Genomic DNA, 26,708 nt, shown 5'->3' on the forward strand with positions numbered 1-26,708 from the left:
AGTCTGTGTATGTATTTACTTGCTTGCCTTCAGTGAGTAGTAGGGCTCTTGTCAGAGGAAAGACTTCTGCCTTCTGAGCTGAGCTCGCTGGCACAGGGCTTTTGCCCCAACAGTCTTTTTAAGAATTACCACTGCATACCCAGTGCACTGCCTACCTTGATTCATGAAGCTGTTTCCACTGGTGAACAGGTCTGATAAGTGTGGTCTGCTGGAATATACTAGCTGGATGACATGTAGGTAGTCATGCTCTGGGGATTGTGCAGCATTAACTGGGAGCAGTGGGGCTGGATTTATGACTGAAGTCCTACATTGGGATTGTCCGAAAGAATTACTTGGTGCTTTCCCATTTTCCCAGCCAGTAGCTCCCTTTCTGTTCCAGTAAAGAAAGGACATGGTGAAGGACATACACAGTGGTGGGTTGCTCCAGGGTAAACTCCTCAGCTTCCTGAATCAACTGCTTCAGCTCAAAGGAAAGGTGGCTCCCAAATTGTCAATTTCTTGCTCCAACTGCCAAGTGCTGGGGCAGCTGGTGCCACTTCAGGGAATTTTGAAGGGAAGGTCCTCAGGACAAGTGGTCCTGGAAGCTGCTAGGGCCTTACATGAAAATTCCCTAATTGGGGTCAGCTGGCTTCAGGCAGCAATGATCCTGGCTGACTTTCCCCAAATTTGTTACCAAGCTGGGGCTCCGTAACATTTTCACCCTCTTCTTTTTTAAAGTCAAGATTTTGTACTTTTAAATTCCTCTTCTAATCTGATTTTGTTGGAATTATTTATGTTCAGATTCTCTCTGCAAAGCCAAAATATATTTTTCAAGTCTTCTTATATTTTTAAGTATGTAAGTTAGCTAGCAAGTATTCAAAATTCCCATAACTTATGCTTGCTTCTAACAGGAAGACAAACTTTGTTTTTTCCTCTGCATTCCACTGAACTAGTGCCATTATGTCCCATGAATGTTGGTTAATTAAGACATCAAGATATGTATTATCCTATATCACATCATTGTTTAAAACTCATCTCTTGAAATAGAAGTTAACACCATAATAGTCTTAGAGGTCAGCTGGACCTCTGTGATACTGTAAAAGTTACTAAAACTCTATAGGACTCACTTTCCTTGTCAGTAAAAAAGGATTATAGTAGTTCCTACGGCATAGCATAGTTACAAAGATCAAATAAGAAAAAGTCGGTTGGCTGTTTACTGCATAGTATATGCAGAAGCGCAGCGGCTGCGATGGACCGCGCAGAAGCGTGACAGTGAGGAGCTACCCCTCGCCCAAGGTTAGGAGTAGCGACGGAGAGCACCAGGCTGCGACAGCGCAGGAGCAGCAGCTGAGAGGAGCTACCCCACGTCCGAGGTCAGGGGCCCCGCCCGAGAGGAGCTATCCCACCTCCAAGGAGCAGCTGCTGCTCCGGCGCAGGAGGGCCAAGAGGAACTACTCCACCTTCAAGGTCAGGAGGGGCGGCCGTGAGAAACTACCCCTCGTCCAAGGTAAGGAGCAGCGGCTGCGCCTTGCTGGAGCAGCCGTGAAGACATACCCCACGTCCAAGGTAAGAGAAAGCCAAGTAAGAAGGTAGGTGTTGCGAGAGGGCATCAGAGGGCAGACACTCTAAAAACCATAACCTCAGAAAACTAGCCAATCTGATCACAGGACCACAGTCGTGTCTAACTCAATGAAACTAAGCCATGCCATGTGGGGCCACCCAAGACGGGTGGGTCATGGTGGAGAGGTCTGACAGAATGTGGTCCACTGAAGAAGGGAATGGCAAACCACTTCAGTATTCTTGCCTGGAGAACCCCATGAACCTTATGAAAAGGCAAAATGATAGGATACTAAAAGATGAACTCCCCAGGTCGGTAGGTGCCCAATATGCTACTGGAGATCAGTGGAGAAATAACTCCAGAAAGAATGAAGGGATGGAGCCAAAGCAAAACCAATTCCCAGTTGTGGATGAGACTGGTGATAAAAGCGAGGTCCGATGCTGTAAAGAGCAATACTGCATAGGAACCTGGAATGTTAGGTCCATGAATCAAGGCAATTTAGAAGTGGTCAAACAGGAGATGGCAAGAGTGAATGTCGACATTCTAGGAATCAGCGAACTAACATGGACTGGGATGGGTGAATTTAACTCAGATGACCATTATATCTACTACTGTGGGCAGGAATCCCTTAGAAGAAATGGAGTAGCCATCATTGTTAGCAAAAGAGTCCAAAATGCAGTAGCTGGATGCAATCTCAAAAATGACAGAATGATCTCTGCTTGTTACCAAGGCAAACCATTCAATATCACAGTAATCCAAGTCTATGCCCCAACCAGTAACGCTAAAGAAGCTGAAGCTGAACGGTTCTATGAAGACCTACGAGACCTTTTAGAACTAACACCCAAAAAAGATGTCCTTATCATTATAGGGGACTGGAATGCAAAAGCAGGAAGTCAAGAAACACCTGAAGTAACAGGCATATTTGGCCTTGGAGTATGGAATGAAGCAGGGCAAAGGCTAATAGAGTTTTGCCAAGAGAACACACTGGTCATAACAAACACCCTCTTCTATCAACACAAGAGAAGACTCTACACATGGACATCACCAGATGGCCAACACTGAAATCAGATTGATTATATTCTTTGCAGCCAAAGATGGAGAAGATCTACACAATCAGCAAAGACAAGACCGGGAGCTGACTATGGCTCACACATCATGAACTCCTTATTGCCAAATTCAGACTTAAACGAAGAAAGTAGGGGTAACCACTAGACCATTCAGGTATGACCTAAATCAAATCCCTTATGACTATACAGTAGAAGTGAGAAATAGATTTAAGGGACTAGATCTGATAGACAGAGAGCCTGATGACCTATGGACGGAGATTCGTGACATTGTACAGGAGACAGGTATCAAGACCATCCCCATGGAAAAGAAATGCAAAAAAGGGAAGATGGTTGTCTGAGGAGGGCTTACAAATAGCTGTGAAAAGAAGAGAAGCAAAAAGCAAAGGAGAAAAGGAAAGATATACCCATTTGAATGCAGAGTTCCAAAGAATAGCAAGGAGAGATAAGAAAGCCTTCCTCAGCGATCAATGCAAAGAAATTGAGGAAAACAACAGAATGGGAAAGACTAGAGATCTCTTCAAGAAAATTAGAGATATCAAGGGAAAATTTCAGGCAAAGATGGGTTTGATAAAGGACAGAAACGGTATGGACCTAACAGAAGCAGAAGATATTAAGAAGAGGTGGCAAGAATACACAGAAGAAAGAACTGTACAAAGAAGATATTCACGACCCAGATAATCACAATGGTGTGATCACTCACCTAGAGCCAGACATCCTGGAATGTGAAGTCAAGTGGGCCTTGGAAAGCTTCATTATGAACAAAGCTAGTGGATGTGATAGAATTCCAGTTGAGCTATTTCAAATCCTGAAAGATGATGCTGTGAAAGTGCTGCACTCAATATGCCAGCAAATTTGGAAAACTCAGCAGTGGCCACAGGACTGGAAAAGGTCCATTTTCATTCCAATCCCTAAGAAAGGCAATCCCAAAGAATACTCAAACTACCACACAATTGCACTCATCTCACACGCTAGTAAAGTAATGCTCAAAATTCTCCAAATCAGGCTTCAGCAATATATGAACCAAGAACTTCCAGATGTTCAAGCTGGTTTTAGAAAAGGCAGAGAAACCAGAGATCAAATTGCCAACATCTGCTGGATCATTGAGAAAGCAAGAGAATTCCAGGAAAACATCTATTTCTGCTTTATTGACTATGCCAAAGCCTTTGACTGTGTGGATCACAATAAACTGTGGAAAATTCTTTAAGATATGGGAATACCAGACCACCTGACCTGCCTCTTGAGAAACCTGTATGCAGTTCAGGAAGCAGCAGTTAGAACTGGACATGAAACAACAGACTGGTTCCAAATAGGAAAAGGAGTACATCAAGGCTGTATATTGTCACCTTGCTTATTTAACTTATATGCAGAGTACATCATGAGAAACGCTGGGCTGGAAGAAGCACAAGCTGGAATCAAGATTGCTGGGAGAAATATCAATAACCTCAGATATGCAGATGACACTACCCTTATGGCAGAGTGAAGAGGAACTAAAATGTCTCTTGATGAAAGTGAAAGAGGAGAGTGAAAAAGTTTGCTTAAAGCTCAACATTCAGAAAACTAAGATCATGGCATCTGGCCCCATCACTTCATGGGAAATAGATGGGGAGACTGTGGAAACAGTGTCAGACTTTATTTTCTGGGGCTCCAAAATCACTGTGGATGGTGACTGCAGCCATGAAATTAAAAGACACTTACTCCTTGGAAGGAAAGTTATGACCAACCTAGATAGCATATTAAAAAGCAGAGACATTACTTTGCCAAAAAGGTCCATCTGGTCAAGGCTATGGTTTTTCCAGTGGTCATGTATGGAGGTGAGAGTTGGACCGTGAAGAAAGCTGAGTGCCAAAAAATTGATGCTTTTGAACTATGGTGTTGGAGAAGACTCTTGAGAGTCCCTTGGACTGCAAGGAGATCCAACCAGTCCATCCTAAAAGAGATAAGTCCTGGGTGTTCATTGGAAGGACTGATGCTGAAGCTGAAACTCCAGTACTTTGGCCACCTCATGGGAAGAGATGACTCATTGGAAAAAACTCTGATGCTTGGAGGGATTGGGGGCAGGAGGAGAAGGAGGTGACAGAGGATGAGATGCCTGGATGGCATCACCGACTCGATGGGCATGAGTTTGAGTCAACTCCGGGAGTTGGTGATGGACAGGGAGGCCTGGTGTGCTGCAATTCATGGGGTTGCAAAGAGTCAAACAAGACTGAGTGACTGATCTGAACTGAACTGATATGCAGTCCCTGGGACAGCAACGAGATCAAACCAATCAGTCTAAAGGAAATCAACCCTGAATATTCATTGGAAGGACTAATGCTGAAGGTAAACCTATAGTACTTTGACCACCTGATGTGAAGAGCTGACTCATTGGAAAATACCCTGATTCTGGGAAAGATTGAGAGAAGGAGAAGGAAGGATGACAGAGGACAAGATGGCTGGATGGCATCAATGACTCAATGAACATGAGTTTGAGCAAACTCTGGTAGATAGTAAAGGACAGGGAAGCCTAGCATGCTGCAGTCCATGGGGTTGCAAAGAGTCAGACATGACTGAGTGGCTGAATAAGAACAACAAAATGCTCAAAAAGTGCTAGTTTTAGTTGTTCTTATGATTACTTTTGGTAGATTGTAAGCTTCTTGAAATTAGGAACCATGCTCCAAATGTTATTAAACAGTGAATACCTAATACAAATATATTGTTTATTATTCATTTATATAACAGTTATATTTAGTGATAAGAATTCCAGAAAATGAAACACACTGGAATTAAGATTACTAGATTTGATTTTAGTTTATGTTACACTTCTTTATTTCCCCCAAGTTGATGGGTTGTTTTATTTCTTCCTCTTAATCTGAAAATTTCTTCTTTTTGAAAAATAGTAATCATCTCTAAACTTCCTTTTGTCTTTTCTCGCTGAGAGTGATTCACATTCAAATTCCACCTATATTTTTACGTGTCAGCTGTGCCAGGCTCTGTGCTAGGTACTTGAGCATACTTAGATATTATCTCCATTTCATAGAGAAGAAAACCAAGGCTTAGAGAGTTCAACTGAATGGCCCAAGATCATACAATTAATGGGCTTCCCTGGTGGCTCAGATGGTATAGAATCTGCCTGTAATGCAGGAGACCTGGGTTCAATCCCTGGGTTGAGAAGATCCCCTAGAGAAAAGAATGGCAACCTACTCTGGTATTCTTGCCTGGAGAATTCCATGGACTGAGGAGACTGGAAGGCTACAGTCCATGGGGTCACAAAGAGTTGGACGTGACTGAGCAACTAACACATACTAACTCAAGAATGACCAATTAGACTTAACCATAAACCACTGAAAAGAACTTTAGGAGGAAAATGACTAAGTAGTTTGATGTACAGAGAGATAGAAATGTCTCTTCTTCAAAAAGAGGTGAGGAGGAGAGTCAGGGAATTCTTTGTGAAGATGAAATTACTCTAGGAGGTGGCTGGTCACTCCATGGACAATTGAGAGCTGACTAATCTGGAACAAAACTTTTCCCTTTCACTCCTTTCATTTTATATATATATTTAAACATAAAAAATAAATACATATTTTATTAATTATATATATGTGTGTATATATATGCATGTTTATGGTATATAAATGAAAGTAGATAAATTGTCATTGTTTGGAAGATAATGTGGGTAGGCATGGGAGAAAAGCATTTTATTTGATGATATGTGGACCATAAGTACTGGAGAAGGAAATGGCAACCCCTTCCAGTATTCTTGCCTGTAAAATCCCATGGACAGATGAGCCTGGTGGGCTATAGTCCGTGGGGTCTCAAAGAGCTGAACATGACTGAGTGACTAAAATGATGATGGACAGTAAGTAAATTCACAGGTTTTTAATATATAAAGAATTGAATCTAGTAGAAGAAGGCCCCTTATCAGTGTTGAAAATGACAGCACATATGGCCTTTCACCAAGTTTAGTTACAGTTCTCATAATATAAAACTAATCCTTGAAATGCTCGGTAAATCTGCTGATTCTGGGTACAGATGAATCCACCACTTCTGAAGGCTTGGTATGGACTCCGATTTAGGTCTCCAATACATGTCCAGTGATTTTTGGTGCCCTTGTGGGAAATACACCATTTGGCATGATCCTGATAAGAGCTGAAATAAGAGTGTCTAGATATCTTAATTGCTTTGATATTGTAGACATGGTGAGGAAGGGAGCAGTTTGAAGGAAGCTCTTGTCTCTTTCGCTGCCAGGTTTCTGTTAGCAAGTGTGTCTTCAACTGTTGAGCCATCCAGGCTGCAAAGATGTCTAGAGTTTATAAAGAGAAAGATAGTGAGGTTAATATTTATTCTTAGATAAATCCTAAAAATATCCTCAGGAAGAGAATCATCACTCATGCCTGATATGTGGATGTCACAAGCATAATAAAAACAACATGATTGAGAGTGAATGGGAGAACATTTTGTAAATGCTAAAGTGATATGAAAATAAAAGTTATTATCATTATTACTAAGATGATATTGGTGATGAAAATGTCTTCTGTTCTGCACAAACAAGGGAGCAATATATGTTTTTGTCCTGAAAAGACCTTTGGAAAGACTAAGGCTGGAGAAGTAATCAGAGGCCAGCATCTAGAAATCTTTATAAGCCTTGCCAGAGTGTATGAATTTTCCTGAAATCAATGGGAAATTTTTAATACTGTATTTTATTTATGTATTCTAAATTAGTTAATTTTATTTATTTATTTCTGTTGCTCTGGATCTTCATTGCTGCATGCGGGCTTTCTCTAACTGTGGAGAACAGGGGTTACTCGCTAGTCGCAGTGCACAGGGCTTCTCATTGCAGTGGCTTTTGTTGCGGAGCACAGGCTCTAGGCTCATGGGCTCAGTAGTTGCAGCTTGCTGGCTCCTGGGCATGCAGGCTTCAGCAGCTGTGGCTCATGGGCTCTAGAGTGAGGGCTCAGTAGTTGTGGTGCAGGGGCTTAGTTGCTCTAGGCAGGTAGAATCTTCCTAGTTCAGGGACTGAACCCATGTCCCTTGCATTGGTAGGCAGATTCTTATCCACTGTACCACCAGGGAAGTCCTCAACAGAGAATTTTTTAAGGAGTGTTAGTGGAGGAATTAATAGAAACTGATTTATGATCATAAATATCAACTGAGAAACCATGTGCAGGATGAATTGAGAAGACTACATTAGACTGGAGAGAGGAAAAACACAAGGTTGTCATAATAACTGTGATAACAAGCTCAAGTGTAGACTATGGCCATGACAGAGAGAGACATGTGAGAGTTATTAAGGACCTGGAACTGATTGTATTTGATGATTTGATATGGGGGGGGGGGCAGTGAGAAAAAAGAGGGATTGAGAGTTTCCCGGTGACTATGCAACAAAAGTCTGTCTGGTCAAGGCTATGGTTTTTCCAGTGGTCATGTATGGATGTGAGAGTTGGACTGTGAAGAAAGCTGAGTGCTGAAAAATTGATGGTTTTGAACTATGGTGTTGGAGAAGACTCTTGAGAGTCCCTTGGACTGCAAGGAGATCCAACCAGTCCATCCTAGAGGAGATAAATCCTGGGTGTTCATTGTAAGGACTGATGTTGAAGCTGAAACTCCAGTACTTTGGCCACCTCATGCAAAGAGTTGACTCATTGGAGAAGACCCTGATGCTGGGATGGATTGGGGGCAGGAGGAGAAGGAGGTGACAGAGGATGAGATGGTTGGATGGCATCACCGACTGGATGGACATTAGTTTGAGTAAACTCCGGGAGTTGATGATGGACAGGGAGGCCTGGTGTGCTGTGATTCATGGGGTTGCAAAGAGTCGAACATGACTAAGCGACTGAACTGAACTAAGCTGATGCAGAATGAGAAAAGGGGTAAGATATGTGAGGGATAATGATGAGATGAGTTTGACATGTTGAATTTTATGTGGCTCTGCCACTCACTGTTGAATACATCTGTCAGAACACAGGCCTTGGATGAAGATCTAGATTTGGGAAACTCCCAAGGGCTAGCTTGGAGAAGGCAACGGCAACCCACTCCAGTACTCTTGCCTGGAGAATCCCATGGATGGAGGAACCTGGTAGGCTACAGTCCATGGGGTCACTAAGAGTCGGACACGACTGAGTGACTTCACTTTCAATTTTCACTTTCATGCATTGGAGAAGGAAATGGCAACCCACTCCAGTATTCTTGTCTGGAGAATCCCAGGGACAGAGGAGCCTGTTAGACTGCTGTCTATGGGGTCACACAGAGTCGGACACGACTGACGCGACTTAGCAGCAGCAGCAAGGGCTGGCTGGAATTGCCTCAAGTGCATTGTAGATGAGATAAGGATCAGTAGAGGACCACGGGGCAACCTAGTCACATAAGGATTATGCAGGGGAAGAGGGCATGGCAGAAGAGACTTAAAATCGGGAGGAAGACCAAAAGCCTGTATACTGCCAAGATTCGGGGAGGGAAAAGTTCCAGAAAGGAAACTGTTCCAACTGTGCCAAATTCTGCAGAAGCTATCTCTGTCCTGTTAATTTGGGGATCTCTAATGCCTACCACAGGACTTGACAAGTAAAACGCATTCAATAAAGTTTATTCACTATTAAAGGAAGGAAGCAAGGAAGGAAGACTGAGGTCAATTAAGGCTGTCATGGGTGACTGGGGATGGATACAGAGAAGCAAGACTGCAGTCAAGGAGCAGTAAGCAAGTAAAGATCCTGAAGAGTTTCCTCAAAATAAATTTAGAAGAAAAGAAAAAAAACAAAAAACAAAAAACAGAGATACAGGAAATCTAGAATTGAGGGAGGATTTTTTAGGAATGTTCGGGGCTCGTAGAGTAGGTAGGCTAAAGTACAAGAGGGAGAACAGATTGAATGTAAGAATCCATGTATTCGGAGCCTGATTAGTTTCTAGGGCACAGGGGGGCACTGCTTCTGTTGGGAAGGGAGGAATCTGGTAAAAAGGAATCAAAGTAGAAATGATTGTTGAGGGTGGAGTGTGCGCTTGAAGTGGTTTCTCCCTCTATTCGCTCTGTGAAGGAAAAAGTGAAGATGAGTGAAGAGACAGGGAAAGGTAAAGGATTTGAGAGTAAGGAAGGCTTAAAAGAATTGCTTAGGGAGTGAAAGAAAAGGAAGACAGCTTGGTTCTGTGCCCAACTGAGGCTGCAGACTGAGTTTTTACTGGCCTCTATTTAGATGGTTGTGAGATACTTTTTTTGGATGGATCAGCAATCCTTCTATTCAAGTGGCTATTGTTTGAATTGATCCTTGATGTCCCTCTTCCATTTCCTTTTTTGTCTTCCCTCCTTTTCTACTTCTACACTCCTAAATAATCAGTATATTTGCTCTTTGCATTCCAAAGTGAGTCCAACAGCACGGTTACAACATATTGTTTTGATGATGGTCTTTCTTACCGTCAAGAAAAGAATCAGACTTTGCAAAATGGAGGAATTTTTGTCCCTGGGCTGACTGAAGTGTGGTCAGGTGCCGGCCTGGGATCTCTGAGGATCTGGATCCAGCACACAGCTGGGTCATGTGGATGAGTTCCATGTGAAAGGTTACAGGGATGGAGCAACTGTAAATATTTGGGTTGTAGACCAAGAGCTGAGAGTCTGAACCACAAACAGTAAAGAAAAGTTGAGAATTAAGATACAAACGGAAATGCTTGTTGGTACTTTAGATCTTGTTGTGAATTAAAAAACTGAACAGAACAAAAAACAAAAGTGAAAGTATTTCCTTCTTTAAGCCAATAGCCTTCAAACTTTTAATTAAAATAGTTGACACCTGTTGAGCACTCCCTACTTTTTACTACATTGGTTTACTGATTTAATCATAAGAATATTACCTTTATTACTGCTAAGTTATTTTATCACAATCCTCATTTTATAGATAAATTAATGGAGAATTTATGCCCAAAGCTGTAAAACTTGTAGCTGAAGGAGTTGATATTCAAACCCAGGCAGGCTGGCCTTGGAGACCATGTGTTTTTTCCCCTATGTGTAAACATACAAAAGGAGAAAACACCCATATACTGATCATCCAGCTCCAAGAATGACCAATTCATCACCGTGCACACCCAGTCTCTATGCTATTAAACTCTCTAATCTTTGCAGGAGCTCAGCTAGCTAGACTAGGGCTTAATTTGGGTAAGAGGCTCAGTGATTCTTTCCATCAGATGGAAATTTGATTTAAAAAAAACATATTTGAAACCTCCTATATTAGAACAAATCACTATTTAGCAGCTCCCTCAGTAAAAAGTGATTGGTAAAATACCATTACTCCTCCTCCTCCTCATTTGTACTTTGGATTTTTCAAGTCCAAGTATTTTTGGCCACTTGAGCTTAAGATCTTAAGGGAAAATCATCTGGTTTAAGCTCAGAAGTGTCACATTGGTGGCCTGTAAGCAACATGAGGTGTGCACAATTTAAATAATAAGATGGAGACCATATCAGAAAATCAGAAGATCTCTTTCTCTCTCTCTTTTCTACTTTATATCTTCTCCTAGATTTCTGCTTCCTCTGAAAAATATGGAGATGTAGGTCTTCATTCTCATGGAGCCACAACATAATGGAGTTGCAGCTTTCGAGGAAAGCTAGTGGAGAGTCAACACCCCATTTTGTTAAATTCCCCACTGCCCATGCAGTGTCCACTGGTTGTCACCCAGTTTTGTCACCTGCCTGGCCCCTGTAGACATTTGAAACTACCACTTCTGATCAAGTTCAAAGACTTCCTTGGACTAGGAAACCAAGGTTCAAAAGTGAGCCTGCCCAAGATCTCATCATGGCAAAACCAATATTGGAATCTAGGTATCAGGGTTTATGAATAGAGAAGCAAATAAAGTAATACATTTATTCATAATTTCCAAATCCCCTCTTAAATATTATGTCTTTTAAAAAACACTCTAATGTTACCTATTGCTTCATACTGGTTGTACTTGAAAGTTATGCAGATGCCAGCTTGTCCATTTCGTCTCCCTGTGGGTGGATAATCATAGCCTTCTTCAGGAACTGGAGGGAAATGGGGAATGGAATGAATCAACCAGAACCCCTGGAGTCTGTTCCACAGAAGTACACCTACCAAAGATATAGTAAATACAGATAAATTAGAAAAATAATCCTCCTTTAAAAAAAAAACAGAGTTCAAAGCTACATTTAAGCCCTTTAAACTTCAGGCTAATGTTTCCTTAGGCTAATAATGACAAGGATCATGTTCTTTTTCAAAGATTTCAAAACCAGTTAAGGTATACATCACATTGCCCCATTACTGATGTTAACCCAACACAAAAGGGAGTTAGCGCAGACACCCTGTGAAGAGTTAAGAGGCATTTCATGTTGAAACTACAAGGAAAATTTGTTTTGGCAGAATGCAAATTTGCTAAATTGGAGTTTGACCTCAAAAGACTATATAGTCACCTGGCAAGCTTCAGATAATGTTTTTACTGCTAAGCAGCTAAGCTGTTTTCAAAACCCAGCTGAAAAACATAGTTGAAAGAGAAAATATCAAATGAAAAAATGTATTTGCAGTAATTTGTTGTGAGAAACTGATGCTCATTTATGTGCAGAAGTCACCCAATTTTACAAGTTTGAAAAAAAAGAAGCAGAAAAGAGGTGGGGGTGGGGATGAAGGAAGCCATGTTCTAAAGCATCCTAGTTACTTGTATTTTGTAAAATCTCTGGAGCAGACAGTATGAAAGCCAGAAAGGAAGAAAACTGAAGAGTTTCATCATCTTGTGACATGGCACAAGAACCCTGTCCAACAGGCACCTATGACTATTTCTGTGTTTGTAAATATATCAGGATAATTTGGGTATGCTAACTTGGCTTTCTAGTTTGCACATGACCATGCAGACATAAAAGTCATATTTGCCTTAGTGTTAGAGTAGAAACCAAATGCCTGCCAGTTATTTCTTTTTCAAAGAACACACTTTAAGATAGCACACTGTTGCTGTCTCAGTGACTGTGGAATCAATACCTGCGTCGAGATGGAAAATGTTCAAAGTTCAGTTGCCTCACAGAGCTGCATGACCTCAGGGTCTCTCTTCTGCCCAGATGAGTATGCTGTTTGTCTGAAATCCTAACTTCCTGGTACAAGTGCCACAGGATATTGGAGTACCTGTTGGCAGGGAACTCTCCCATATGACATCAGGTTCTACTCCATTTCCAGTCTTCTTTCTGAGCCCACGTATCAACTAACAGAGTGGAGTGATAATGGTGGTGGGAGGTTGGTAAAGAAGAGTTTGCAGAATGTGGCAGGATGTGGCAAATACGACCATCAGGAGGGCAACTTAGCTAAATCAAAAGCTAAGTTGCTCATGGCATTTGACAGCCATTACAAATTAAATTCTTAATCAGAGTTTGCAAACTGGCAGCCCACAGGCCAAGTCTAACCTACAGATACATTTTATTATGCCTGCAGATTATTTTTAAAACTTTGAATTCATTGCCAGCACTTAAAAACTGGGATTTTCCACAAACTCCTCATTTTCTCTGGAAAAAATCACATTCCCATAAGGCAAGCTGAGTGGTAACTGCTTCTTTAGACCATGTGTATACTCTCCAGCTCTCCCGTTACCTGCTGGTTCAGCCCCCTTTGCGTGCTGACATCATTTGCCTGACCCTGAAGGCATTTGATTTGGGAACCTTCTGAAAAATACTTATTGCTGTGGGAAGTTATTCATGGTATATTAAGTTGAAAAGAGTTTGAAGTAGTCACTACAAAAGTTTTATAAAAAATGTTTCAAAATATATATTATAGAAAAAATAGAAAATATTAGCCGCAACTGGGGGCTTCCCAGGTGGCTCAGTGGTAAAGAATCTGCCTGCAATAGGAGAAGCAGGTTTGATCCATGGGTCAGGAAGATCACCTGGAGGAGGAAATGGCAACCCACTCCAGTATTCTTGCCTGGAAAATTCCATTTTCCAGGAGCCTGGTAGGATACAGTCCATAGAGTCACAAAAGAGTTAAACATGACTTAGTGACTAAACAACAAGATTAGGTATAATTAGCTAATGAATATTAGGATTACAAATTTCTTGTTTACTATCATTTTGACTTCTTCAACAACACACATATACATAGTTTACAAATAGAAAAATATAAAAAATCCCTATAATAAAAATCATTATAATATATAATTATTAACAAACTTACTATAATATGAAAATTATTTTAAAATACTTTTTCAAAAATGTTTACTGTATTTTAAATGGGACTAAGAAGGGTGAATTTTACTCTATGTAAATTATACTTCTATAAGCTTAACTAAAATGTGTGTACACACACACACACACACACACACGAGGCTGGCTAGTATTTCCCGTAGTCAAATGCTTGTATTTTTGCCTTAAAGTATATTTTAAAAATATTGAGAAATAAAATGGTATTTGGGCAAAGGATATTTCAAAGTCAAATTATATTATTTTAAACTGTGATACAGGAATCACTCATCTTGATAACTCAGACCATTAAAAAGAAAAGCTATCTTTTTAGTGTGGAATATAAACCTACTGAAGATAGGATGTTTAAGAAAATGCTGACTTCCAGTAGGAAAGAAAAATAAGAGCCTTTGTCATACCTTTGCTGTGTCCATACTTTCTGCTGTAATTCACGGATTTAGGGACTCCATCATTGTATATTAGATAGGCTGTGCTGTTATTCTGCAGGAATATTTTAAGATTATAATGGCATAAGTCCTTCAGTCAAACATTTTTCGCTCACAACATTTCTACTAGCTACCCAGCCTACAATACAGAACCTTCATTAATACACATGAGAAATCATACATTCCCCTAATAGGCAGATTTCCCATCAATTTGAATTCTGTGCCATGCAAGGCAGGAGACAAGAAATCCGTCCTCAACTTCGCTGCTTGTGTGACAGGAACCCTGTGCTCTGTGATGTGTATGTCAGGGCAATATTCCTATTTCTCCCAGTTGTTTTGGACTCATGTTTCTGATGAAGCAACTAGTGTATAATAAAGGAGTCCTTAAATATTTGTTCAGGAAATGAAGTAAGAACAACCAGCCAAGGATTACATCTGGGCTCTTTCCATTGATATTATAGGCACAGCGCAGAGCTGGCTGTCAGGGTTTGATTTCCTCTGCCTACTTTGTGCTTTACCACTTGGTCATAGCTTCCTGTTTAATCAGAATTCCTCATTCTCTGCTTCTACTACCTCTTTGTTAGTGGAGGATTTTTCTTCAATCTATTTCTCTGTGTCACTGCACCTTTCCAATTGACATTCCCCTGCTTTAAAAAAGTGGTGTAATTGAATGTGTGATATTGGATTTCCTCTGGGAAGGCAAAATGCTAGTAAATTCTCCAAACAGTTTGCCAGATCTCTGAGTCAAAATGAAGCTATTACTTTGATAGCGTCTTTTTGTCATGTTTTGGAAACTTGCTTATATTTGTTCAGTGTCATTCCATTTCAATTGTATCATGATGCAGTGACTTTTAATGAAGCCAATAATGTCAATAGTAAAAACTCCCAGCTATATATTAATAATTAAAAACAGGAAAGGACAAACCATCTCTGTAAAAAAGGTCTTTGTTTTTCTCTGAGAAAAAATAAGAGTCTCCTACAGTTGCTTCATTATTTGATTTCATCTAAAACCATTTTTTTTTAAGGCATAAGATAGTCTGTATAGCATTTTTGGCTACTATATTCAGGAATATTCGGGAAAATAAGCTGTTTTCTTACCTGCATTTTCCATAATTGACCATAGCTACAGTTGGCATTCATATTCTCCACTGGAGAACTCTGACAGTTATTCTATGAGCCTGTGTTGAATGCGGTAACAAGGCCATTGTGTGCCTTTAGGGTACAATGTGGAGGGCCTCTGGGAAGATTCGATGAGGAACATAATTCTCCTAATAGATAAAGTATATCATTCTAACTAGGAGTGTAACAATCAACTAAGATTAAATGGGATGTAACTCTAGTGAAGAGAGGCTCTCTCACAAAGAGGAAAAATCATGAACTAACAATAGGGCCTGGAGATAATCATACTAAGTGAAGTCAGACAGAAAGACAAATATCATATGATATCATTTATATGCAGAATCTTAAAAAGTGATGCAAATGAACTTTTTTTTTTTTACAAAACAGACTCACAGACTTAGAGAATAAATTTATGATACAGGAGTCAGGGGGAAAGGTGGGGAGGAGGGATAGATTGGGAGTTTGGGATTGACACACTGCTATATTTAAAATACAAAACCAACAAAGACCTGCTCTATAGCACAGGGGATTCTGCTCAGTATTCTGTAATAAACTAAATGGGAAAATAATTTGAAAAAGAATAGATACATGTGTATATATAATTGAATCACTTTACTGTGCACCTGAAACTAGCACAAAATTGCTAATCAACTGTGCTCCAGTATAAAATAAAAATAATAATAAAAAAAGAATAGCAGACCTAGTCCTGTGCCTTTGGACATCTCTCTTTTTTTAACTCTTAGTTGGATTTGACTTATTTGACTACTGGATGTTGAACAAGGTTATGATCCCCAGTCTAACTGGGAATATAGTCAGGCAAATATAGGCAACTATGATATAGTCTAAGTGTTATTGTCAAGGTATATGGAAGGTTCTCACTTATTGATACAAAAGCAGAAGAAGGAAAGTATTTTCCAACATAACCCTAGATATTATCTTAACTTGACATTTGAGATTTAAAACCAGTTAGTCTGATCTTGCTTTCTGCTCTCTGTTAGAAGTTCAATTCTGGGTCAGAGGATGGAAAAGTTGTATTTTCATGGTCACTTCTGGCACATATGTTCAACTTCCAAAGAACATTCAATCTTATCTGGATATTACCCCCTATTGTCGTTATTCTTCTTTTGGCTCTCTGCCAATCAAACATGGCAATCAGCCCCTCTACTGTCATTTTCTTCCAGAATCCACCACTCATGGCATCGTGTGTGAGCAGGGTATAATGAAGCTAGAAAACATTGAATGGTTTTACATTACCAAGCTGACCTGGTTCAGCCTCCCTCCATGTTTTACATACTTTTTAATTCCTAGCTTCCATCTGCATTTTTTTTTTTTTTTTTTAAGCAGAGCAGTTTAGTTCTCCTGCCCTCCTAGGCTCTGGGACTACTTTTGCACTTCCAAAGATCATTGTTATAGTTCGTCAAACTAAGATCCATCCTTCCCAACCAAGATAAACGACAGAGGCTTTGCAGTGTTACCCTTTCCTTTCTCTTCTCAGTCAGTGTGCAATGGGAAAGGGAAGAATATGTTTAGTTTTTCATTGATGGGTTATATTCCAGGTTTTTCTATCGCCAACCTTGGAAAGCAGAAGCAGCTGCAAGTAATTTTGATTTTACATAATAATTTATTAATTCAAAACAGGCTTGTTGCTGAGACTGAAGAATTTCTAAAAGCCCCTAGGACAGTGTTTGGAACATCCCATGTATTCAAATAGCCTACAAGTAAGTTTTGACTTGGCTCTGAAGGCTGGTGTTAATGACAGGTGAATACAGTGGGTATTTGCACACACAGAGAGACAGTTCTCTGCACATTTTAAGTAAATGCTCAAATAGACCTGTGCACTATGGTGTCTTGGTGCAAAAAAGCAAAATAGCTGTCTGAGGAGGCCTTACAAATAGCTGTGAAAAGAAGGGAAGTGAAAAACAAAGAAGAAAAGGAAAGATATACCCATTTGAATGCAGAGTTCCAAAGAATAGCAAGGGAAGATAAGAAAGCTTTCCTCAGCCATCAATGCAAAGAAACAGAGGAAAACAATAGAATGGAAAGACTAGAGATCGCTTCAAGAAAATTAGAGATACCAAGGGAACATTTCATGCAAAGATGGGCTGAATAAAGGACAGAAATGGTAGGGACCTAACAGAAGCAGAAGATATTAAGAAGAGGTGGCAAGAATACACAGAAGAACTGTACAAAGAAGATCTTCACTACCCAGATAATCATGATGGTGTGATCAGTCACACTCACCTAGAGCAAGACATCCTGAATGTGAGGTCAGGTGGGTCTTAGAAAGCATCACTACGAACAAAGCTAGTGGAGGTCATGGAATTCCAGTTGAGCTATTTCAAATCCTGAAAGATGATGCTGTGAAAGTGCTGCGCTCAATATGTCAGCAAATTTGGAAAACTCAGCAGTGGCCACAGGACTGGAAAAGGTCAGTTTTCATTCCAATCCGTAAGAAAGGCAATCCCAAAGAATGCTCAAACTATAGCACAGTTGCACTCATCTCACATGCTAGTAAAATAATGCTTAAAATTCCCCAAGCCAGGCTTCAGCAATATGTCAACCATGAACTTCAAGATGTTCAAGCTGGTTTTAGAAAAGGCAGAGGAACCAGAGATCAAATTGCCAACATCTGCTGGATCATCAAAAGAGCATGAGAGTTCCAGAAAAACATCTGTTTCTGCTTTACTGACTGTACCAAAGCCTTTGACTATGTGGATCACAATAAACTGTGGAAAATTCTGAAAGAGATGGGAATACCAGACCACCTGACCTGCCTCTTGAGAAACCTGTATGCAGGTCAGGAAGCAACAGTTGGAACCTGACATGGAACAACAGACTGGTTCCAAATAGGAAAAGGAGTACGTCAAGGCTGTATATTGTCACCCTGCTTATTTAACTTACATGCAGAGTACATCATGATAAACGCTGGGCTGGAGGAAGCAAAAGCTGGAGTCAAGATTGCTGGGAGAAATATCAACACCCTCAGATATGCAGATGACATCACCCTTATGGCAGAAAGTGAAGAAGAACTGAAGAGCCTCTTGATGAAAGTGAAAGAGGAGAGTGAAAATGTTTGCTTAAAGCTCAACATTCAGAAAACTAAGATCATGGCATCTGGTCCCATCACTTCATGGCAAATAGATGGGGAAACAGTGGAAACAGTGGCTGACATTTTTTTTTTTCTGGGCTCCAAAATCACTGCAGATGGTGATTGCAGACATGAAATTAAAAGACACTTACTCCTTGGAAGGAAAGTTACGACCAACCTAGACAGCATATTAAAAAGCAGAGACATTACTTTGCCAACAAAGGTCTGTCTAGTCACGGCTATGGTTTTTCCAGTGGTCATGTATGGATGTGAGAGTTGGACTATAAAGAAAGCTGAACACTGAAGAATTGATGCTTTTGAACTGTGGTGTTGGAAAAGACTCTTGAGGGTCCCTTGGACTGCAAGGAGATCCAACCAGTCCATCCCAAAGGAGATCAGTCCTGGGTGGTTCATTGGAAGGACTGATGTTGAAGCTGAATCCCCAGTACTTTGGCCACCTGATGCAAAGAGTTGACTCATTGGAAAAGACACTGATGCTGGGAAAAATTGAGAGCAGGAGGAGAAGGGGACGACAGAGAATGAGATGGTTCGATGGCATCACTGACTCAATGGACATGGGTCTGGGGGGACTCTGGGAGTTGGTGATGGACAGGGAGGCCTGGCATGTTGTGGTTCATGGGGTCGCAAAGAGTCAGACACAACAGAGTGGCTGAACTAATGGTGTCTCAGATGGTAAAGAATCTGTCTGCAGTGCAGAGGACTTGGGTTCGATCACCTTGTGAAGGGAATGGCAACCCACTCTTGTATGCCTGCCTGGATAATCCCATGAACAGAGCAGCCTGGTGGGCTACAGTCCATGGGTTCACAAAGAGTTGGACATGACTGCGTGACTAACACTTTCAGTAGTGCTACAGTCTAACTCAGAATTGTTGTGGGAACTAAATTAGTTGACATATGTAAAGGCCCAGCACATTGTTAAGTGTTGAGTTATTTTACATTTTTACTTCTCAATAAATTGTTAGGAAATGCATAGATGAGTATGAAGTGAAGTGAAGTGAAAGTCACTCAGCCATGTGTGACTCTTTTCTATCCCATGAACTATACAGTCTGTGAAATTCTCTAGGCCAGAATACTGGAGTGGGTAGCCTTTCCCTTCTCCAGGGGATCTTCCCAAACCAGGGATTGAACCCAGGTCTCCCGCATTGCAGGCGGATTCTTAACCAGATGATCCTCAAGGGAAGCCCGTAGGTGAGTGTAACTGGATATTAATTATTGTTTGATTTACTTGTCATCTCTGGTGGGAAAACAGTATCTTTCACTGGATAGCAGATGTTGCCTGGATGTTGGGAGACTGCTCACAGTGAGGCACTAGGCCTATTTACCCATGTCTGTTTGGCTGGTTATTTCATTGTCTGATGAAGTCCAGTTTGTGTGTTTAGTCACTCAGTCATGTCTTCTTCTCTGTGGTACTTAGGACTATAGCCTGCCAGACTCCTCTGACAATGGAATTTTTCAGGCAAGCATACTGGCATGGGTTGCCATTTCCTCCTCCAGGGGATCTTCCCAATCCAGGGTTCAAATCCACGTCTCCTGCATTCGCAGGTTGATTTTTTACTGCTGAGCCATCGCGAAAGCCTGATGAAGTCCAGATAGCAGACTTAATCTCCATTCAGGCAAATGAGTTCCAGGGCCTCGAACTAGTTCTTAACCTAGTAACCTAGGTACAGATTCTCTAACCCAGTCCTAGTTCTTAACCTACTATTTTGAAAATGATTAATTAAAAGGAAGACCAAGTGGAACCCTTTACTTTTCCCATCAAACTCATCACACCGTGGCATGAACAATCCATAACTCATGGCATATTGACCACAGATCTATACTACATTGTAATAGGAAAGATCTCTTCTCTCTAGTTCCCTTTAAAGGGCTAAGATAGCCAGTACTGAGAAAATTGGCAGAGTTTGGCAGCCAAAAGATTTCAATATGTCATTAGTTCAGTGATGCCATTGGACATAGAGCTAAATGTATAAACAATTTGGCATTGCTGTGGAGTCTGTTGACATATCCCCTAAGGTTAGTTAGATTGATTCAGATTCTGAGCTAACTTACTTCCAGTTGCTAGGAGTGGGGGTTGGATATGTGAGCAGTTATAACTTTTTGGAAGCTTTGGAGTTTGTATTATGCATTTTATGCGATTCAAATGAATGATTAACCATAACATACCTCGGAGGCAGATGCTTCATACAGTTGTTGTAATGTCCTTCCCAAAACACTCTTGGTGGCATTCATGAGTTGCTTACTCCGACTCCAGCTTCTGGTTGTAGAGTCGAGGTACAGGTACTCTAACCCAGTCTCTCTGCTTTCCTCATCTTGCCTTTTGGGCAACTTATAAAAGGTAAACCTAATAAAGGAAATAATTATGAATTACTAACATTTACTGAGTGTTACCTTTTTTTAAAAGTTTTTATTTTTTTTTAAATCTAGTTTTTAATTGGAGGAAAATTGCTTTACAGTGTTGCGTTGATTTCTGCCATACGACAATGTGAATCAGGCATGAGTGTGTATATATATATACACATTCATCACACCTTCCTCTTGAGCTTCCCTCCCCTTCTGCCATCCCATCCCTCTAGGTCATCACAGATTGCCAAAATGGGCTCCCTGTGTTGTGTAGCTGTTTCCTAGTAGCGATCTATTTTACACATGACAGTGTATATATGTCAATGCTACTTTCTCAATTTATCCCACCCTCTCCTTCCCCGCTGTGTCCACAAGTCTGTTCTCTATGTCTGTGCCTCCATTCCTTCCCTGCAAATAGGTCCATCAGTATAATTTTTCTAGATTCCACATATGTGCATTGATATTTTATATTTGTTTTTCTCTTTCTGACTTACTTTGCTCTGTATAACAGGCTGTAGGTTCATCCACCTCACTACAAACGACTCAAGTTTGTTCCTTCTTATGATTGAGAAACATTCCATTGCATATATGTACCACATCTTCTTTATCCATTCATCTGTCAATGGACATCTATTGCTTCCATGTCCTGGCTATTGTGAATAGTGCTGCAGTGAACACTGGGGTAAATGTGTCTTTTTGAAATGTGATTTTCTCAGGGTATATGCACAGTAGTGGGATTGTGGGATCATATGGTAGATTTATTCCTAGCTTTTTAAGGAATCTCCATATTGTTCTCCCTAATGGCTGCATCAGTTTACATTCCCACCAATAGTGCAGGAGGGTTCCCTTTCTTTTTTCCATAGCCTCCTCAGCATTTATTGTTTGTAGATTTTTTGATGATGGCCATTCTGATTGGTGTAAGATGATATCTCATAGTAGTTTTTATTTGCACTTCTCTAATAATGAGTGATGTTGAGCATCTTTTCATATGGTTATGTCTTATTTGGAGAAATGTCTAAGTAGTCTGCCCATTTTTTGATTGGGTTATTTGTTTTTCTGATATTGAGCTGTATGAGCTGCTTATATATTTTAGAGATTAATTTGTCAGTTGCTTTGTTTGCAGTTATTTTCTCCCATTCTGAGGGCTGGACTATTTTCTTGATGGTAGCCACTGTCAAGCATTTAACTATATCATTTCACCTATATTTCACAAAAGGTCTCGAAGTTAAGGAGAGGGATTTGCTCAAGCTTTCTGCCTCTTACATTCCACCCTTACTGTTGCGCCTTCCCAGCGAAGGAAATACAAATCTGACTGTGCCTGTTCTAAAAACATTTACTGGCCTGGTGTGTGAGATCCCTGTGGTGAAAGCCCACATACATTGAAAATGGCTCTTCTATTCTTTCCACAGTTGTTAAGAATGCCAAGGCCCAGGCCTGGACTAGAGAAGTCGTAGATGTGTCTCTGCTGCCTGAAGGGCTTGGCGTGCTTATCTCTTTGTAGCTGGCTGGCTGAATCTGAGATTTGGGTTTGGGCATCAGAGTCAGTGGAGGCTGTTTTGAGCCTCTGGCCTGAGCCGCATTCTTCAGCCCAGTTTATCAGCATACTCTGCATTGAGGATTCAGGGCCAAGTCAACCAATTAAGGAATGTGCCTTGCTTGCTTTCCTGTTGTCTCCTGTTTGTATGTTTCCTTTGGTTGCCTCACAGGATGGAGAGGTGGTTGGACCTGCGTGGTATTCAGACGTTCTTGAATCATCTGGCCCAGGTTTCTCAGTGTGCTGAATTCACATTTTGGGGCTCACTGTTCTTCGTTCTGGGGGCTGCCCTATGAACTGTAGTATCCCTTGCTTCTACCTGTCAGTAGTACATATTCCCCCAGTCGTGCCAATCAAAAATGTCTGCAGACATTGTCGAAAGTACCTGGAAGGAGAAATTGACTTTGCCTAGCCAAATACCCTTTAATAACGTGAACCCACATTTAACCCTCAAATACTCACACTGAAGCAAACATTGTAATGGATTCACTATTACCACACAACAGCATTTCACTTCACCCAGAAAATCTTCACTTTTCATTGGGTTCTCACCAGTCTTATGCTTCTATTTATGTTCTTTCCTGCCCTGTCTAGGCGTTCTGACTCTCAGGGCCAGGTCCTCACATGTGGCAGGAAACATGAAATTATTCTTTGATGCTGACCTCATGTTCCTCTGGCCTTTAACTCTCACAGTAAGTTTTAGACTCAAGACTCTGCCTCCCTGTGTGCTCAGTTCAGCATTCTCTCTGACAGAGACTGCTAAATAATATGTCCATTCATTTGTGGCAAAAATAAATTTTTTGTGTTGATCACAATTTGATGGCCCACCAATGAAAGGTTTGTGAACTATCATGGCACACCAGTTAAGGACTAGTGCTTTCATAAACAATTTTCCTGGGTGACCATATCCAGTTACAATCTGAAGATTCTTGAATCTATTTCTAGCCTCTGTGCTGAGGTCTAGATAAACCCAAATGCAAAGATGGTTCAGAGACCAACTCCATGTTTTTGAAGCCAAGTTCATGATATTATGCAACAAATCTATTCATTCCCTACTCTTAGGGGACACATTCACACAGTCACAGAAGCTAGCAACCTGCAAGTCTTTCTTAACATCTTCCTCTCTCCTACTACCCTCTGCCCATCCATTACCAAGTTTTATCAGCTATTCTTCTGCTTTACTTCTACTTCTTTAACTCGAGTATCCAGACATTGTCTGGATACTTTTCTCACCTATTATGCTGCAGAAGTCTCGTTGGCCTCCATGACTCTGCACTGGTTCCTGGCCAATTGGCCTGCACAGTACTGCCAGTGGGCTTTCTAAAATGCAAATCTGACTTATTCAAGTCCCTACTTGACTTCCCTCAGTAGTTCCCTTTCAAGGTCAAGTTCAGACTCAGCAATTTAACCCATAAAGCCCTTCATGACCTGGCCCTCGCTTATCTCTCTAAGCGCCCCTCTTGCCATTTCCCCACATTCTCCTGAAGCACAAACATTACTCAACTGCTTCCAGACTCTCCCCATCGTTTATTGCCTCTGGACCTCCTCAGTGCGTCTCCATTGGCCTGAAATGCCCTGACATCTCCCTTGTCTTTCTAACTAACTTAAAATTATAATCACGACTTCTCCCAGAGAAATCTTTTGGGCTCCATCCTCTCTAATGCCCCATCTATACCCTTACCACACAACTATGAACTCCTTAAGGGTAAGAACTATATTTTATTCATATTTATATTTTCAAAACTTAGCACAGGACTGGTGTATGCTCAGTAACTGTTTGGTGAGAGAGAGATTGAGTGTATCTGTGTCATCCAGCCTCAACTTTACACAAAGCTTGATGCCAACCATAAAAGCAAACGTAAATACCCTAATTAAAGAGTGAAGAAGTGATCAGAGCTTTTGGAGAATCCATGACTGTAATGCAAAGCTGTATTTCACCCCTTTGACACTTCAGGAGATCAGTGGCCTCCCACCCACTCTAACAACTGCCTGTCCTACCCAACAAACAAGGTTAACCAAACAGTGCTGTGTACCATCAAGCCCTCTTTCTCCTTCACATAAGCATACGGTCCATTATCAGGAAAAAGTCATCTATCTTCTCTCCTTTGTCAACTTAAAAAGATACTGGGAGTGTTCTGTTAGGAAAACCACAAAACAATTGAAGGAACTTGCCAAATGAGAGAAGCTGTCAGCTCTCCCACACCTCTGTGGCCACCAGCTTTGCCCTGCTGAGAGCATGAATCAGGCCCACAAGGCACTGCTCAGCTCCTTCTCAAGGGAAAGGTCCCTCATTCAGATCCTATCTCTACCTGGATACATGGCCCATTTACACACTTTCACTTCCTTTCCTTTTATGGGGAGAGGTGGAGCAGAGGTCTCCTTCAGAACACACAGTGAGCCAGGTAACCACCAGTAGTTTGGCTTTCCACTGGCAGGCACCAAGCCTTACATTTCATTTACTTACCAATCCACAGCTTCACCGTCTTCATTTCTGCATGATATTTTTGTTGCCTCCAGGATCCCAAAGAGACCAAGGAACAGCACAGTCAGCAGTGTTCCTAGAAGTCTTGCTGTCATTTTCTGTCACCTTTAGTCCATGGCACAGCAGGAAACCTTCCCCCTGGATGGTGGAGTCTGAGTTTCAAATCTCCCTCAAACTGTGCTGGCTCTGACGTTTGATTCCATTTACCTCTGCCATTTGCTGTCTGGGCATTTTCAGAATGGGATGCATCCTATGTAATTGTGTGATTCAGTCACAACATGCCAGCGTGATTCCTCATGCTTTTGTGCTGAATTGTTGACTGGTTTGCAAAGTCATCAAAAAGTCCTGGAGAGAAAAAAGGGATGTACGGGTAACTCTTTGGAGTGAACATCGTGTGATAGGAAGTTCAGTGGACAGGAGAACTCTGTATTGATAAACAGATGTTGAATTAAATCTATTTCATGTGTTTTCCCCTTATGATTGTTTCTCTATGAAAAGAAAAGAAAGTAATGTAAAGTCACTCAGTCATGTCTGACTCTTTGCGACCCCATGGGCTGTAGCCTACCAGGCTCCTCCGTCCATGGGATTTTCCAGGCAAGAATACTGGAGTGGGTTGCCATTTCCTTCTCCAGGAGATCTTCCCAACCCAGGGATTGGACACAGGTCTCCCACACTGTAGGCAGATGCTTTACCATCTGAGCCACTGGGAAGTCCTCTACGAGTTTCTCTATGAGTGAGGGTAAATGTTTGTGGTTCACCCATTAAACAGAAATGACAAAATCTTATGTCTTAATAATAATTAGGATCTATCACTTGTGATGCTCTCTATCTTAAGGAAACATTTCCTAAAGAGTGCTTCAAAGGCTTGCTTCAAAGAAAGGGCAAATTCAGAATTGCTTTTAGCAAAGATGTTTACATATCCTCTCCACCTCCTAGTTTCAGCCACTCAGCATGGTGCTTTACTTCAAAGAGGCTTTGCTGTCCAATAGGTTACAATGCAATCAGATAAACATACTGACCACTCTTGCATCAGATCAAATGAAAAATGTTGCAAGCATCAGTTTTGCCCAAATTATTCTTTCTCATTCTTGAAACTGAATCTGAAGTTGAAAACAAAGGGAAAATGGCTCATTACCATAATGACTATCAAAAGGTGAGCCCATTCTCTTTTTGGAGGAGGGAAGAGGTAGATGGGCATATGAAAAAATTTCTTTAAGTGCCTGCTGATTTTTAATCAATTATTAAAGATGCTGTCATAATAAATAGCAGTTTACTTTATACCTGAAAATAATTATGGCTCTGATCTGTCTCTTTGATTATGGATACAGATCAGAGTTACTTAAGAATTCAGACTAAACTGGACCCTTGCAAATTGGATCACTTCTATGGTTGAACTGGAGTTATTCAGGATTCTTGGGGGTTCATAGGAAAGAGAGGGCTAGTTCTCTTATAACAGAATTTTGTGTGAAATGTTCTGGACCACCCGTCCATATTTTCCTGAGGTGCCTTGCAAGAACAGAATTGTGGGCCTTGATCCAAACCTGATAAATAAAAATCCTTCCAGTTGGGTCAGGAATCTACCTTAATTACCAGATTTTTGGTGATCTGCTGTACTTTAAACTTTGAGAATCACTGGCCTGAGATCAAGGCTGTGCTGTATCTGGTTGCCAAATTGGTAAACTGAGAAGCCTTTTTCTGACTATTCCTCCATGGGTATCATATTATTTAATGTATGTTTTTACTGCACTCAGATTAAAATGATCTCAGCAAACCCAAGCTTTTCATCAATTTTTAAAAAATTTCATAGCATGAAGTTTACTTTTCTAAGTTAAAGTGAAATAAATTTAATTTTATTCATATTTATCTTGTGATACCTTTTCATATTACGATAATAGATACATACACTAGACTTAAGATTCATTAATTCATAGAAAATATAAGAAACTTGTTTTCAGTTA

At 40.8% G+C, this 26,708-nt stretch overlaps 2 protein-coding genes across 3 annotated transcripts in view; one reads left to right on the forward strand and one right to left on the reverse strand.

Annotated features, from left to right (window-relative positions):
* The window catches only part of LOC136149659 (uricase), a 123,746-nt gene that overhangs the window by 66,711 nt on the left and 30,327 nt on the right, over nt 1-26,708 (forward strand). The gene's annotated exons all lie outside the window — the stretch shown is intronic.
* DNASE2B (deoxyribonuclease 2 beta) lies at nt 6,461-24,958 on the reverse strand. The gene is made up of 6 exons (XM_065928129.1): nt 24,733-24,958; nt 20,558-20,735; nt 14,140-14,221; nt 11,477-11,638; nt 9,980-10,177; nt 6,461-6,883 (listed from the first exon to the last, which is right to left on the reverse strand). The coding sequence occupies exons 1-6, from the start codon at nt 24,843-24,845 to the stop codon at nt 6,543-6,545; spliced, it is 1,074 nt and encodes a 357-aa protein (XP_065784201.1). The 5' UTR covers nt 24,846-24,958; the 3' UTR covers nt 6,461-6,542.

This window comes from Muntiacus reevesi, chromosome 1, assembly GCF_963930625.1.
Source record: "Muntiacus reevesi chromosome 1, mMunRee1.1, whole genome shotgun sequence".
Lineage (NCBI taxonomy): Eukaryota > Metazoa > Chordata > Mammalia > Artiodactyla > Cervidae > Muntiacus > Muntiacus reevesi.